This window comes from Parus major, chromosome 26, assembly GCF_001522545.3.
Source record: "Parus major isolate Abel chromosome 26, Parus_major1.1, whole genome shotgun sequence".
NCBI lineage: Eukaryota > Metazoa > Chordata > Aves > Passeriformes > Paridae > Parus > Parus major.
In genome coordinates, this window is record NC_031795.1 from 1490732 (window position 1) to 1503435 (window position 12704).

A 12704-nucleotide genomic window follows, 5' to 3' on the forward strand; every position below is an offset into this window, starting at 1 on the left:
AGCTCCCACGGGGCTGGCATCACTCCGACTCCTCCTCGGCTCCGCTGCATCCCGTGCCCTCTGTGCTGCTGGGGGGTGACACCACGGAGCAGCAGGATACACAGCAGGGCAGGGGGGAGCTCCTGCCAGAGCCAGGGACTGGGGTCTCACAACCCTTTGGGCTGCCCAGGGCCGTGGTGAGAGCCTGTCCTAAGAGGACATGGTGTGACAGGATGGTGTCCGGGTGCCAGCAGAGCTGCCCAGCGTGCACACTCTGTACTGCAGGGTCGGCACAGCCAGCTGGGCACCCACGCAGCACAGGGCACTGCCCACCCAGCCTGGGCCCATGGGGCCAGTGGCTCCATCCTAGGAGCTGGTCTTGGGAGGCTGGTGAGGGAGACACATCCAGAGGAGGACTGGAGACAGAGAAGCACTGGGGAGCTGAAGTGGTCCCCTGTTATGGCTTTCCTGAGTTGCATTCACATTGCTGGGGCTGATGGCAGCTGGATGTGGACAGACCCTGGCTCTGCAGAAGAAAGCATCTTCCAGCAGCTGTGGGACCTACAGGAGACTCCCAGCTCTGCAGTTTGGTGTCAATGTCAGGGCAAATGGCAATGGAGCACGAGGGCAAACCGAGGCACTCGGAGGTTTCTCTCGAGCAGTCCAGGCTGTATCCTGGGAGAGGGGATAGCCAGGACACACCAGCACTGGTGGCCAATAGCTAGTGAGGCTGCTGAGCCCAGTACAGAGTCCAGCCCCTGCCCTCTGCTCTGCATTCTGGGTCCCTTCACCCCATCTGCTCGTGTCTGCTCCTCCCAAGGTGCCACGAGCACGGGCCATGTGTGCACAGGACTCTGCATCCCACGGGAGCTCCTCAGTTCTGCTGGGATGGGTAAGTCCCAGGACACTGTATGGTACAAAATCATGGAGAGGAGCAGGACATGGCCTGCAAGGATGTGAGGAGCTGGTATTCCTCTTTGTCCTGTGTTTGCAAGGACACCTGGTGCACAGTGCAGTTCCCACCCTGAGCTGCCGGTTTTCCTCAGGCTGGACTTTTCCCCACTGAAGCTCCAGGCAGAGAGGGGCAGTGACTGTGCTATGATGTGGCTCTCTTCCTACTCCCACCCACAAATCACATCTGTGCCCCAGTTCAGCTTAAGAAAGACACTGCACACACACCTGGGATGGAGCAAACCATCCCCTGAGCAGCCCCAGCCTGCAGGAGAGGGTGCAGAGGCCCCACCACAATGGGATTTTCCCCACCACAGTGTCACTCTTTATGTTTAGAGTCTCCAGTGACCACCCACATGTCTTGGCAGGTGATACATGTGGTCCTGTGTCTCTCTAAACGCACCAGGAGACCATGAGCACTCACCCCATAACACGTCCTTGCCATCCCCTGGCAGAGCTGAACTGCCACCCGCTGTGCACCTCCATCCATCTGTGAGGGGGTGAGTGGGAAGGGGTGCAAGTCCTGCCCCAGGGCAAAGAAGCAAGAGGAAAGGATGCAGCAGTTCCCCCCACACCACCCATCTCTGCTGGCTGCGAGCTGTGGGGGAAGCTGCTCTGCCATGGGCAGACACCAGACTGGCTCTGGTGCTCAGGCTGCAGCTGGAACTCAGGCTGTTCCCCTGACTGAGCTAATAAAAGCCGTGCTGGGGAGCAGGCTGGCTCATTGATCTGCTCCTCCCCTGGGACCCATCCACTCTCTGCATTTTAATATCTATTAGGTGATCAAGAGCCCCCCAGTTCCCAGTTAGGCTGGGCTGGAGCCCTCGGGAGCCAGATCCCACTGAAGAGCTGGCTGGGAGATGGGGCTGCCCCAGTGCTCAGCACCCAGATTCCATGGGGGGCTCTGTGGACCCCCTGGGCAGCCCAGGGAGGAGAGACCTCAGCTGCTGCACAGCACCAGTGCAGGCAGTGCAGAGAGTGCTGCAGGAACAGCTCCACACTCCCCTGGCCCATGCCCCACTGAGCTGTGGGATGGATGTCATGGGCTGAACGAGACCTTCCCAGAGACTGGGATGGATGCCTGACCCCAAGAGCGCAGTGTGGACATAGCGGAAGGGGCAGAAATGGCATCACAGTGTCCAATTCTCCTCTTGGCCAGCCCCAGAGCCACTGCCCCGGCCTGAACATGCTTTCACACCTCTGCCCCATCCCCAGTTTCACACACAGCTGGGACAAGGAGCCACGAAAGCCCCACGCCCCCATTTTGCTGCCCAGCCCCTGGCACATCTCCTCACAGGCCAGACTTGGCTGCAGGCAGGAGGCTGCAGAGGCAGCAGAGACATGAGGATGCAGGGTCCAGCTACTGGGATATCAGGAGATCCCAGAGCTTGGCAACCTCAAAACCCCCTCCACTGGCTGTACAGGCAGGGCAGCAGAGGAAGGAGGGGAGGGCATCCAGAGTCACACAGCAGGAACACTTTAATCACCTGTCCATTCTTGCAACACCCCGCTGGAACAGCATTGTCCTGTTCTGCACCAGCATGCCAGAGACCTGTCCCAAAAGCAGTACCACAGCTGGCCAGAGTACCTCAGGACCACAGGCAGGAGCAGTGTGGCTCTGCTCCAGCACCCCCTGTGCCAGGACCCTGGGCTGCTGCGGTGGGCAGCTCACAGGCGAGTGGTAGCAATGGTCTTTTGGGAGGGAGCTGCACCGAGCCCTGGGGATCTGCCTGGTGGCACAGCTGAGGTGTCCAGTGGGGCAGAGCTGGTTTTTGTGCCCTGCAGTGTTTCTCTTCCTTTTAGCAGCTCCACGGCTGCTTTCTCCACTTCATCCATCTCCAGCTGGCTGCTGGCTGCCATCTCGTCCCTGGTCACTGCTACAAACGACGAGTCCCGGGCCAGAGCCCCGAGGCCTCCGGAGATCAGAGCCTGTGCAGAAGATGAGGGCACAGCCTGGGTGCTCAGCCTGGGGAGCTGCCCTGGCTGAGGCACCCACCCACCACCCTCTTCTCCTCCCTTCTGCCCCCTGTGCTGGCACATGCCTGCTGCTCACCCCTGTAGCTAAGCTTTGCCCCCAGATGCCCCATCATGGCATAAACATGGAATTTCCTGCCATCCCTGCTGTTCCCTCTGCCAGGCTGTGCCCTTGCCTTACCTCCTGAATAAGGAAGGTGATGGCTGGTGTGGAGGATGTTCCTGGCTCACCAGTTTCTCTCAGCTGGAACCCTGAGCTGGATGCTGTTGCTGTCACAGTGCCATCCTCTGTGGGCAGCTGGGTGAGAGTGGCACAGAGCTGCAATGTGCTGGGACACTGCCCAGGGAAGACCCCTCCCATATTAATTTGGGGCTGCAGGTTGTGTCCCCTGTCCCTGTCCAGTGCCTGGACAGGCAATGCCATCCTGCTGGAGCTCCTGGGTCCAGGGCACCCCCAAAATGGGACCAGCAGGGCCCTGTGAACAGAGAGCTGGGAACCAGCCCTGGCCCCAGGCATGAGGCAGCAAAGGGAGCATGGGGGTGAATCTGATGCACCCCTTCTTCCTGCCCTGGCTCTGGAGGCAGGTGGGGAGCCAGAAGAATGTGCTTCCAGCTGTTCCAGCTTCAAGGAGCTCCCCATGATTGCTACAGCAGCAGGGTGGGAGCCCAGCTCCATCTCCAGGCTGATCCAAGAGAAAAGCTCCAGCGAGGCTGGATTGACACAATGAGCCCCAGAGAGTGGCTCCTTCCCAGCACAGCTGTGCCAGCCTTTCCCAGGATGGGAGGGAGGTTCACCTGTGTCCCCCACATGACATGTCCCCTCTGGACATTCATTGTCCCTTTTACCTGCTGGGGGAGGAGTGGCCCTGGTGCTGAGGGACATCCAGAGGTGGCCCCTCGCCTCCTGCTCAGCCTCTCCATGGGTATGGGGCGGTTGTGCTCTGTGGGAGGGAAAGGTAGGGACATCAGACGGGCACAAGAGCAAGGACACATCTGCCAAGCAGACATGGGAACAGGCTAGCTAGATGGGGGGAAACAAAGGATTTAGGATTCAGCAGCACCCAAAGCCCCTGTTTAAGGAAATGAACGTGGTCTTGTGGCCCTGCTGCCCCAAGATGGGCAGTGCTCCCCCCAAAATCTCCATGTTTCATCACCTCAAAGGAGGGAGAACAGTCTCCTGGAGCTCTCCAGAGAGATCCTGCTGTGCTCAGTGCTCTCAGCAAACCTCCAACTTACTGGGGCATCTCCTCCTTCCACCCACCAACATCAGACCCTTCCCCCTGCCCTGGCCCCTGGGCTGGTCCCAGTCCCCCAGAAGAACAACAACAAATCCCAGACTCACCCCGTGCTGGGTGCCTGTGTGCTGCTGGTACCGTCTTCCTGAGCACCTCATCCTCATACTGCACCCTGGCAAGGGCAGGCAGGTGGGTCAGCCTGGCTGGGCACACACCGAGCCCAGCTCCACCTGGGGCTGCAGCCCTCCCCACCTTCCCCAGCCTGGGGGGACAGACCTGTGGGGACAACTGGAATGGATGAACAGGGTGGAGACCCCAGGGAGCAGGACTAAGTACATCCTCCTACACTGGTAATTTTTGTCCCTTCTACCCATGCCCAGGCACGTGCTGGTGGCCCCAACCTGGGCCTTGGCCCTCAGATGAGGGGGAGGAAGATTCCTGCAACCCCTGGAGCCCTGCTGTCCACCTCCATCCTCATGGCACTGAGATGAAGGAGTCATGGGATGGGAGCCCTGGTAGGCCAGGGTGCAGCCAGCTGCCAGGACAGCCCCAGGGCACACACAGACATGGCCAGCAGTGCCAGAACAGCCCCAGGGCACACACAGACATGGCCAGCAGTGCCAGGACAGCCCCAGGGCACACACAGACATGGCCAGCAGTGCCAGGACAGCCCCAGGGCACACAGAGACATGGCCAGCAGTGCCAGGACAGCCCCAGAGCACACAGAGACATGGCCAGCAGTGCCAGGACAGCCCCAGGGCACACACACAGACATGGCCAGCAGTGCCAGGACAGCCCCAGGGCACACACACAGACATGGCCAGCAGTGCCAGGACAGCCCCAGAGCACACACAGACATGGCCAGCAGTGCTCTCCTTGCCTGCACACCAAGGTTCACCCTTACCCCTCCAGCCAGCAGCTGCTATTGGCATTGTTGATGTTGGTGTTTCCTTCCTGGGGGAAGTCATCAAGGAACACGGGAGAGTCGAGGTCCTCACTGCCCACCTCAGTGAACTGCAGGGGCCTCTGGCTGGCCACCTGGGGCTGCAGAGGGCTGCTGGGCTCCATGAAGCTGTCCACCTGGCCAAACAAGCCACCTGTTCTCTGCAACCAACAGGGAGAGCATCAGGGCAAGCCTGGAGCTCCAGGCTGCTCTGGGGCCATTCCCACATCACAACAATTACTGCTCTGCACAGGCCTTGCAGACCACACAATCCCAAAAGCCTCACTGGTAGGGAAACTGAGGCACCAAGGGTTTCCGGCCATGCAGAACCATCCAGGACAAATCCTGTCACCTCTGCAGGACAGCCTGGGGTGGTGGCACCTCTGGAAGAAGAAGAAGGTGCAACTCTGCAACCCCACAGCTGCCCAGACTGTCTCTGAGACTCCCAGGGAGGGGGAAGTGAAGCAGTTCCTGTGACACCAGAGCTGTCCCACCTTAGCCTGGCAGAAAGTGTGAGTGGGAACCTCCAAACCAGCAGGTAAATATCCAGCACAGCCCTGCCAGGAACATGGGCTGGGTCCTTTCACAGAGGGGAAGCAGAGAGCAGCTTGCCCAAGGTGACAGGACCAGGATGTCCTGATGCCCACAGAAAGGAACGAAGTGCTGATCATGTTTTGGCCCACACCCTGCAGACTGTCCCCAGTGCCAGCAGCCAAGCTGGCCCACCAGCACCACTCTGAAACCAGGGCTGGGTGGGACCACCAAACTGTTATTCCCTGAGGGCTGAACTCACCCTGTATATCCCTTCCTCCAGGGCAGCCTCCACCATGGCTCTTTCCAGCTCTTCCTCTGCAGTCAAGTCCCCAGAAATGGCCCGGTGGATTTCAGGGGCAGCTTCCTCTTCAATGCTCCTCAGCCCAGCCTGGAGGGGACAGGAAGACAGGGCTGATGTCACCACCCCTCACCTTGGTCTCTGGTGAGGGAAACATGATGAGGATCCCCCTGCCAGGTGTCCTGCCAGGGACAGGCCATGGTCACACCCTGCAGCTGCTGGCTCTGTGCTGGGGGACACTGCCCCTGAGCTCCTGCTGTCCCACTGCTGTCCCACAGTTTCTGGGCTCATGCTGTCCCACAAAAGGGAATGCCAGGGGCAGCCTGATGGAGAGTTAGGTGGGAGACAGCCAAGGGCAGGCTGGGCCTCTGTCCCTGATCTGGGACCTGGCTCTTTTCCTTGCTTTGCACCTTTGGGGGCTGGTCTTTTATCTCTACAGGTGATTTCCTCCCTACAAAGTCAGGAGAGGCTAGGGACATCCCAGCCTTTTGGCCAGGCACAGAAATCCTGTGCCAGCACCCCTCAGGCCTGCTGTGCAGGCTTCCCTGACTGCAGTGGTCCCACTCAAAGTCAGGCACGTTCACCCCCCTCCACCTGATGCTCTGTAAGGCTGAGAGAACACAGAGAGCACCTGGGACATGGAGCTATCCAGACACTGCTAAGGGGAGATGAGGAGAGGGCCTTGGGATTGGAGCAGAGCAGGTGGGTAAGGGCTTGGATGAGCAGCATTTGGCACAGACAGAGGTCTGTGGTGGGAGTTTCCAGGTCTTAAAACTCCTTGGTGAGGCACCAGATCCTGCCAAGCCCTCTCTACAGCTGGAGTCAGTGGAGCAGAGAGTCAAAACCCTCCTCTGCTTTTCACCTGCACCCTGGACAGCGAGGTCACACTCAGTGCAGGACGCACGGCCAGGTCAGTGCTGTTTTACCTGGGACACCTCACTTCCAGAGGCCTGAGGCACAGGCATCCTGCAGCTCTCTGAGCCACCCTGGTCTTCTCCAGGCTGGGAGAAACCTCCTCCCTGACCTGCAGAACTCCCTGCCTCCCCTCCAGCACCACCCACACACCAACCTGGATCTCCACAGGGTTTTTCTTGGGCCGGTACCCGTAATATTCCTCCTGGCGCTTCATGAACTTCCTGAAATGTTCTTGGATCAGGAAAGTAGCATAGAATTTGCCCACTGTCACCTCATCATCTGGAGGGAGGAAACCAACATGATGATTCTGCCTGTCACAAGATCCCAAGTGGCTGGAGCAGTGAGACCTGACCAGGAATTTCTCTGTCCCTCTGGGAAGTGCCACTTGGTGACATACCTCCAATAGGTGGGATGACCTGGTCCAAAAGCTTCATACTCGTTCTCTTCCAGATTTTTTTGATAATAGCTCTGAGCTCCTCATTGGCCTGTTCAAAATTACCTGTGAGGAAAGCGAGCAGGACAGAGCAGTTCATCCCCAGGGATGTGAACAGGAGTGAAGACAAAGCATGTGAACACCTGGCCAATCTCCTGGAGGGTGTGACAGCTCCTCTCTGTCTCCCCACCCAATAAAAATGAGCTTTGCAAGAGTAAGGCTTTGATTTTGGCCAGAATACTTTACAGATTTTGACCTCCCCTTTGGTGCTCCCACAAGGTTCACCACTCCTGAAATCCCAGTCTATCTGCAGGATCTCCTGTGCTTCTCCCAGGCTGCCATGTTCCCACCCCAGCCAGAGGGAAGCAGCACGCCACACTGCTGGAAGACACTGATCCCAGGAGCCCAGCCTAGAGCTGCTCACAGCACAGGGACAGCCCACAGGCACAGAAACAGCTTCCCACAGCAAAGCTCAGCAAACCATGCTGCTGGCAAGGAAGGGGTGAAAGCAGCTCCTCCCCAGCACAGCCAAATTCAAAGGGTGGGAGCTGGACCAGCCCCACTCCTGAGCTGTTCAGAGTGGCACTGGTGGCACTGGTTCACTCCTCAGGGCTGCAACATGTGGGCCAGCAGATAATAACATGAGCAGGGCCATGCAGGCACACAGGGGCTCTGGTCCAAAGAGATGGACCAGATAATAAGATAATAATAAGATATCAGGATAATAAGAACAGAGCTGAGGGCTTGTCCACAGGCTCTGATCCCACACACAAGTGCCTGAGATCCCCAGCCAGTGGGGGAATGCTGTGTCACCCACACCCAGCACCACAAGGAAGGTCCCCTGTCAGGCTGCAGAGGCAGACAAGATCACTGCTTACCTTCTGTCTTGATCTTGAGCGCTGTCCTCACCAGAGCAAAGAGGGTGGCGTTGAAGGTGACGGTGCCATCGCTGTTCAGGGGCATGTTCATACACACCAGGCGCTGCACAGCAAACCAACAGCTGTGACCCCAGGCCACAGAGCAGGCTGGCAGCCCCCAGACTCAGCACCTGTCCTGGCCAGAGCCTCTGCTCAGGGCATGGAGCTCTGCCCAGGCCCAGGGGCTCTGCATCACTCCTGCTACCACAATTGCCAGGGGTGGTGACATCTCTGATCCCAGCCAGCTGAACCACAGCAAGTGATGGGGAGATGTTGCACTCAGAGGCAGAGTGTGTGCCCTTATCTTTGATACCTGGCTCTGACATCCAAGAAAGCACCACGAAAACAACTGTTAAACAGAAAATCTAAGAGTGTGAGTGTGTAAGCTGGAGAGTTTTCTTAAGTCACTGGGTGAAAAAGTTAAAGGTTTAAGCTCTTTTAAAAAACAAAATACAAGATGGAGGATTTAGAGTGTTGTCTCTTTTCCTTCTTCTTCATCATCTTCTTCTAGAGGTTTTTGGGTAGTAATAAGTGATTGGATAAAGAATGCCACAGTGCAGCACACAGGTGTTGGGTCATTGAGTCACTAAGAAAAATCATTTACTTAGCATTTGTTAATTGGGTAAATGGACACATAAAAAACCTTGAAGAAGTTCTTTGTTAGCCATTTTGCACCTTTCTATCTTAGTGCATGTAGCTCCTTGTACCCTGTATATACGTAATATAGATAAAAGAAGAATAAACAACCAAGTCCAAACAAGAGAAAACTGCCTCTCTCTCATCAATCTCAGTCCAAAGGGGAAAAGAACCCAGCCACAACTGTCCCATCAGGACAGGCAGAGCTAAGGGAAATAACCTACAGGGGCACTGTGCCATGGGAGAAAATCATGGAATTGCAGAATTGTTTAGGTCAGAGAAGATCTGTAAGATCAGGTCTAACTGTTCCCCCAGCACTGCCAAGGCCACCACAAAAACCATGTACACAAGCACCACATCCACACGGCTTTTAAATCCCTTCAGGGTGGTAACCCACTGGACAGCCTTTCCCAGGGCCTAACCAATCTTTTGGTGAAAAAAATTTAATATCCATCCTAAACCTCTCATGGTGCAACTTGAGACTGCTTCCTCTTGTAGTGTCATTTGTTACTTGAGAGAAGAGACTGACTCCCACCTGGCTTCAGCCTCCTGTCAGGGAGTTGTAGAGAGCAAGAAGGTCCCCTCTGAACCTCCCCTTCTCCAGGCTGAATCCCCCCAGCTGCTTTCAGAGAGGTGGGAGTCATTTTGCATTGCACTCCCCGCTCCAAAACGTGTTCCAGGCTGCTGTGAGGAATCTGGGGATCAAATCTCCTGATGTGTCTGCCCAAAACCCAGCAGGGATTACACCAGTGCCTGAGCTCCTGCCCATGCATGTCACACATGAGCCTCACACAGGCCCTGGATTTGTCCAGAATGAGCTGAGGCAGGAAAAGTGTATTTCTGCTGAGAAAGTTGGGGTTTCCTTCTCCCTAAGCACCATCAGCTCTTGGAAACAAGTTCTACAGCCCAGCTGACACAGCCACATGCTCAGGCCCTGCACTGCCCTCCTGCACCAGCTGCAGTGTGGCCTGCAAGTCCCCTGTGAGGAGGGCTCTGGGCAGAGCCAGCCCATCCGTGCCACAGCTTTGAAGCAGGAGGTGAGTACAGGTAAGTCCTGATCTTCAGGAGCCTGAACCACCCCACCTCTGTGGGCCAGCAGCCTCTCTCCTTGTCCTTCTTCATTAAAAAGGAGAGGTCAGAGCAGAGAATGGCACTGGAAGATGGCTGGACTGTCACTCTCAGCCTGTCTGGAGGACACAGTGACAGCTTGGGAAGGTGTCCCTGTGCTCACACACCTTGTCACCCCCTTGGCTCTTACCTTACAGGCTACACGGTGTGGGCAGAACTTCCCAAAGCCCAGGGGAGGGTTGATACGCCTCAGCAGAGTCACCACATCCAAGTGCTTGATTCTCCCCCTGCAGAGGAAGCACAGCAGCTCAGCAGTGAGGCAGCAGACAGAGGCTTGGGGAGGTGCTCTGGGGGCTGTTCCCTGGGACCTGCCCCGTGCTTCTGTGCTGGACAAATCCCTCCTCTTGCCTCTGCTCCTCCTGGGGAAAGCAGCTGCTCCCTGTGGCACTGGGGAGCAGGTGAAGGTGTGCAGTGGCATGGGAAGAGTCGGCAGCCTCACCACAGCTGGATGAAGAGGGAACTGAATGGCTTTTACCAGACCTGGATCAACTCTGGCGAGTCCACATCCACCTCTGAGGTGCTGGAACCTGACTCGTAGGCAGTGCCACAGCTGCCCCCCACTCCATGGAACAGCCTCCCCATGCCTCACACCCACCAACACTCACTTGGCCTCGGGGTCGTACTCGGCCCAGATCCGCTTGAACTCATCCAGGTGATGGGGGCCGAGGATGGACCAGTCCCGTGTCAGGTAGTCAAAGTTGTCCATGATGACAGCCACAAAGAGGTTAATGATCTGAGGGCAGAGGAATGGATGGCAAGAAGCCAGTCAGGGGAGAGGCACCAGCACTACAAAAACATGGGCAGATGTGTTCTGGAGCAGAAGGGGCTTGGGATCTCCTGGAATCAGAGTGAGGGTCCTCCCATGCAGAGAGGAACCTCCTGCTCAAGCAGGTCATGTGAAAGGATGAGCACATCAGCATCTTGTCCCTCTCCACCCTTGCCAAGGCCAACAAAACACACCTGGAAGGCAGCACACAGAGGCTGTGTGAAGAGCCTACAAGGGGATCCTGGTTCCCCCAGGAGTGTGGTGTCAGTTTACAGCAAGGCTGGCTAGGTGGGCTGGGGGTGATGGCCCCAGGAGGAGGTGCTGTGGGCTCACCCCACAACTCACACCACCGTGGCTGCCCAGGCAGGACAGGGGTGCCAAAGGGGCCCTGTGGAAGCCAGCATACCAGGAAGGCACAGAGCATGTAGAAGCTGATGAAATAGAAGTAGGCAAAGCCGGTGCCACAGGTGTACTCCTCGCCCTCGGCGTAGTCGGACTCGGGGTCGCAGCGCCGGCCGTAGCTGCAGTCCAGCAGGATCTCCTGCCAGGCTTCACCGGTGGCACACCTGTGAGAGGGGACACCTGCTGCTCCCTGCCTGCTCTGGGCAGGAGCTGGCCATACAGGGAGGGCTGAGGCCAGCCCAGCACACAGGGGAATGGGAAGCTGCTGGGAAAGGAGCAGTCAGGATTCTGGGCTTGCTGCTATAGGGCCACTGAAAGCTTTAACAAAGAGTCAAGGAAAGCCTTGGGCTGAGCTCCTGCTTCCCATGAGTTTCCTCACAATTCACAAACTAAAATCCAGTTTGGGAAGGAAATATTCAGAATAGCAACCCTAAAATTCCCCTCCCTCAGGGAGCCCAGCCACACCAAGTAAACCCACAGCCTCTCCTGAAACACTCCCACTGCTGCAGACCTTTCTGTGGGACAAAAAAGAAATCAGCTAGTGAAACGTTGTGAGGGGTCCTCCCTCACTCCCAGCTGGGCATTCCCACAGGCTCAAAGCCCGGCTCCCTGCTGGAGCTGGTTTCACAACAGGACAAGACTGACCTGAAGAGCAGCAGCACAGCCTGTGGAAAGGTCTGGAAGTTGTTGTTTCGGTTGATCTGGGTCCCATCCACCATGGCGATCTTCCCAAACATCTGTAAATCACAGTGAGACGTCTCCAGTGTGTCATCCTTTCTTTGGCACCAACCACCCTCCAGAGCACCACTTCCTCTTGTTTATTTGGCTCTGGGCATCCCCAAAAGAGATTGAGGTTGAGGTGTGGGTGCTCAGGGCCTTACAAGCTACTTGGACACTCCTGCCAGTGCTGAAAACACCCCTGAGTACAACAGCACTGCATCTGGGCCAAGGAGACGAGGCCTCCTGAGCCAGCACGAGCCCTGGTGTGTCCAGGCTGTGCCATTGATCCCAAAGTGCTCCTTGCCATGTGCTCAGCTGCCCTGGCTGCAGCCCAGGGATGGAAGGCTGCTGGGGTGGCAAACATCCTTGCAGACCAGAGCAAACAGGTCCCATCATGTGCAAAGTCCCAGAGAGGGCCTAACAGAGGAACCAGTCCCTCCCTGTCCCACCTCCCCAGGTGCCATCAGGCTCAGGGCATCTGATGAAGACCAGTTCCCACCCCCTGCCCCTGTGCCCCTCACCTGCATCCCAATCACAGCATAGATGAAGAAGAGCATCACAATCAGCAGGGCCACGTATGGCAGAGCCTGTGACAAAAGAACCATGTGTGAGACACAGCCCAGGGACGGGGTGTCGGCTCTGGAGGTGCTGCAGGAGGCGGATCTGGTCCCTGTGTGAGGAGGGGACAGCTCCCCTGCTCCTCCCACCCCGCTCCTGCTGGGCCCTTCTCTGTGGATCTCACACCCGGGAGGCTCAGCCCCACGGCAGCACAGCTCTCTGCGGCTGGCACAGAGGCTGAGGCAGTGCCCGGGGCTGAGGCACTGCCCGAGGGCTGAGGCAGTGCCCGGGGCTGAGGCACTGCCCGGGGCTGAG

At 57.4% G+C, this 12704-nt stretch overlaps 1 protein-coding gene across 1 annotated transcript in view; it reads right to left on the reverse strand.

Moving 5' to 3' along the window:
- Window positions 1–2386: 2386 nt before the first annotated feature.
- Window positions 2387–12704, reverse strand: part of CACNA1S (calcium voltage-gated channel subunit alpha1 S) — a 43884-nt gene continuing 33566 nt past the window's right edge. The window contains exons 30-43 of the mRNA XM_015650408.2: window positions 12353–12418; window positions 11757–11848; window positions 11116–11275; window positions 10549–10676; window positions 10074–10170; window positions 8141–8243; window positions 7227–7328; window positions 6984–7108; window positions 5876–6004; window positions 5044–5243; window positions 4247–4311; window positions 3751–3845; window positions 3086–3202; window positions 2387–2859 (exon numbers count right to left, since the gene is read on the reverse strand). Coding sequence (XP_015505894.1) covers window positions 2599–2859; window positions 3086–3202; window positions 3751–3845; window positions 4247–4311; window positions 5044–5243; window positions 5876–6004; window positions 6984–7108; window positions 7227–7328; window positions 8141–8243; window positions 10074–10170; window positions 10549–10676; window positions 11116–11275; window positions 11757–11848; window positions 12353–12418 — 1740 coding nt within the window. The 3' untranslated portion in view covers window positions 2387–2598. The remainder of the gene's footprint in view (window positions 2860–3085; window positions 3203–3750; window positions 3846–4246; window positions 4312–5043; window positions 5244–5875; window positions 6005–6983; window positions 7109–7226; window positions 7329–8140; window positions 8244–10073; window positions 10171–10548; window positions 10677–11115; window positions 11276–11756; window positions 11849–12352; window positions 12419–12704) is intronic.